The following is a 2530-nucleotide window of genomic DNA, read 5'->3' on the forward strand; positions in this document are numbered from 1 at the left end:
TTACGGGTGCAAGAAGTGGAGTTTTTAGAGAGGATTGCGCTCCTCTGGTCATGTCATTAGTCACAAGTATCTTTATCTGTCTCTAAGTCCTCCCACAGCGCGGACTATCTACCCACAATCCATCAGGGTGAAGAAGCGTCCTCCAGCATCCCCCTGAAGGTGGTCTTCAAATGTGAACGATGGTTCCAGTTGTTTCGAAGAGTCTTCCTGTGCGAAGCCTTTAACCTTCCCAACCTTCCCAAAAACCTGAAGTAGGACAAGGAGTACTTAGGTTGGTGTGAAGTGCTGGTAGCCCAGTGGGTAGGAGCTGTGACTGGTCTGCTGGAGACCTGAGTTCGAATCCCTGAGCAAGCCTTGTAGTCCTGGGTGCTGTGCAGTACCTGAGCCCCTTGTTGGTGGAACAGGGTAGTGGGGAATGTTTGAAACCCACTACTATATCCCACCAGCAGGGGGTTCAGGTACTGTGCAGTACCTGGGAGGTCACCTGGATATATATATATCTGGGGTGAGCCAAAAAAACCCTAAGTCCCTAAATTTTGAATGGGCCGGCCCGGTAAGACAGGCCCTTGTATTTATATATGTTGCAGTGATGTCACAGACTATGGACCGAAGAGGGGGTAGTCCACACTCTATTGTGATGCCACACATGTTACAGGCCTGTGGGGGCCTGGGACTGGAGCAGACTGGTGGGTTGTCCATGGCCTCCAAGCTTTCACTCAGCGATTCGAGCTCGGGTCTACTGTCCTTCCATCTCTGAGGGATTCCGCCCACTTCACTGGGAGATCTGAGCTCGAGTTCACTGCGCTGTCACTGAGTGATGTCCACACAATACACTCAGAGACTTGACCTGGGGGCTACGGGAATCGAACTCGAGGCTTCTATCGCTCTGGGTACTGCTCTTATCCACTGAGCTACTCACCTCTGCTCAATGACTGATGGGTCTGATCTCCTATTTCAGGGTAAAACGTCCTTTCCGAGTAAAAAATTCAGAAAGGGAGAAGCCGGGATTCGATCCGGCAACGTCGAGGTCGGTGCTCGCTTGTTAGTTGGCTGCTAAACCCCCTGAGCCAAAAAGGAGCTCTGTCTTGGGAGGATTAGCAGCCCGACCCATAACATTGAGGCATCATAAATCAGGACTTAGTAAATAAAATGTGACTTATAAATGAGGACGTTTAGTCTGTGGGATACATATACGCTCCTACTACTCCAGGGACAACCCCCGGGCTATATATCATCAGGAAATAAAGCCAAAATTACAATGTACCCCCCTTATAATTAGTCAATAGAGAACTGCCCAGCCACCCCCCACACTTAAATTGTTGTTTAGCAGAAAATGGCCACTTCCATGTATGGTCACTAGGACAAGTGTCCGTATGCATTGTCAGACACAAGAGGACTGTCCTCTACATGTGTAATGGGCCAAAGGATCCCCAGGAACCTCAGGAGCAGCCTAAGCGTTCCCCAGGAATATGGCTGAGAAATGGCGGCCCCATACAGGGACACAAGACAACTATCCCACCGAACAAAGAGAGGAAGGAGGACAACTCACAAGGATTTAGAGGGAGGTCTCTTCGTTTTTGGCCACTTCCGTCGCTGAAGTTGCCTAATGTCCAAGCAGGAGAGAGAAAAAGTAACCCGTCACCAACAGTGAAAGCAAAGCACCATACGAGAACAAGAGAGGGAGAGAGAGAGAGAGAGGACACACACCCAGCCACAGAGAGACATTGAGAGAAACTGGACAAGGGGGACCTACGGGATCATTCCAACGCCTGATTATTGGAATCACAGACACTCTATGATCAAATCTATGTGCTCCCCCTCCAAATGATGGCCTCAGGTGTCTGCAGGGAAGGGTCCTGGTAATACTACATCATACAAAAGACAACTAGACAATTGTGATCTTCCAGCCTTGTGGTAACAGTGTGGTGAAAACCCTTTTCTGTCCCACCATGACTGTCCCCCGTGTACAAAGCCAGCTCCATATAGACATGGTGTGACCAGTATGGTGAAGACCCTTTTCTGTCCCACCATGACTGTCCCCTGTGTACAATGCCAGCTCCATAAAGACCTGGTGTGACCAGTTTGGTGAAGACCCTTTTCTGTTCCACCATGACTGTCCCCTGTGTACAAAGCCAGCTCCATAAAGACATGGTGTGACCAGTTTGGTGAAGACCCTTTTCTGTCCCACCATGACTGTCCCCTGTGTACAATGCCAGCTCCATAAAGACCTGGTGTGACCAGTTTGGTGAAGACCCTTTTCTGTCCCACCATGACTGTCCCCTGTGTACAAAGCCAGCTCCATAAAGACATGGTGTGACCAGTTTGGTGAAGACCCTTTTCTGTCCCACCATGACTGTCCCCTGTGTACAATGCCAGCTCCATAAAGACCTGGTGTGACCAGTTTGGTGAAGACCCTTTTCTGTCCCACCATGACTGTCCCCCGTGTACAAAGCCAGCTCCATAAAGACATGGTGTGACCAGTTTGGTGAAGACCCTTTTCTGTCCCACCATGACTGTCCCCTGTGTACAA

At 49.8% G+C, this 2530-nt stretch overlaps 1 protein-coding gene across 1 annotated transcript in view; it reads right to left on the reverse strand.

The window, feature by feature from the left end:
* Positions 1 to 6: 6 nt before the first annotated feature.
* SULF2 (sulfatase 2) overlaps positions 7 to 2530 on the reverse strand; it is a 29335-nt gene continuing 26811 nt past the window's right edge. The window contains 3 exon segments of the mRNA XM_018569040.1: positions 7 to 244; positions 314 to 320; positions 1550 to 1603. Of these exon segments, the coding sequence (XP_018424542.1) occupies positions 221 to 244; positions 314 to 320; positions 1550 to 1603 (85 nt within the window). The 3' untranslated portion in view covers positions 7 to 220.

The sequence above is a fragment of the Nanorana parkeri genome, unplaced genomic scaffold (assembly GCF_000935625.1).
Source record: "Nanorana parkeri isolate BGI_ZX_2015 unplaced genomic scaffold, ASM93562v1 scaffold1279, whole genome shotgun sequence".
Classification (NCBI taxonomy): Eukaryota; Metazoa; Chordata; class Amphibia; order Anura; family Dicroglossidae; genus Nanorana; species Nanorana parkeri.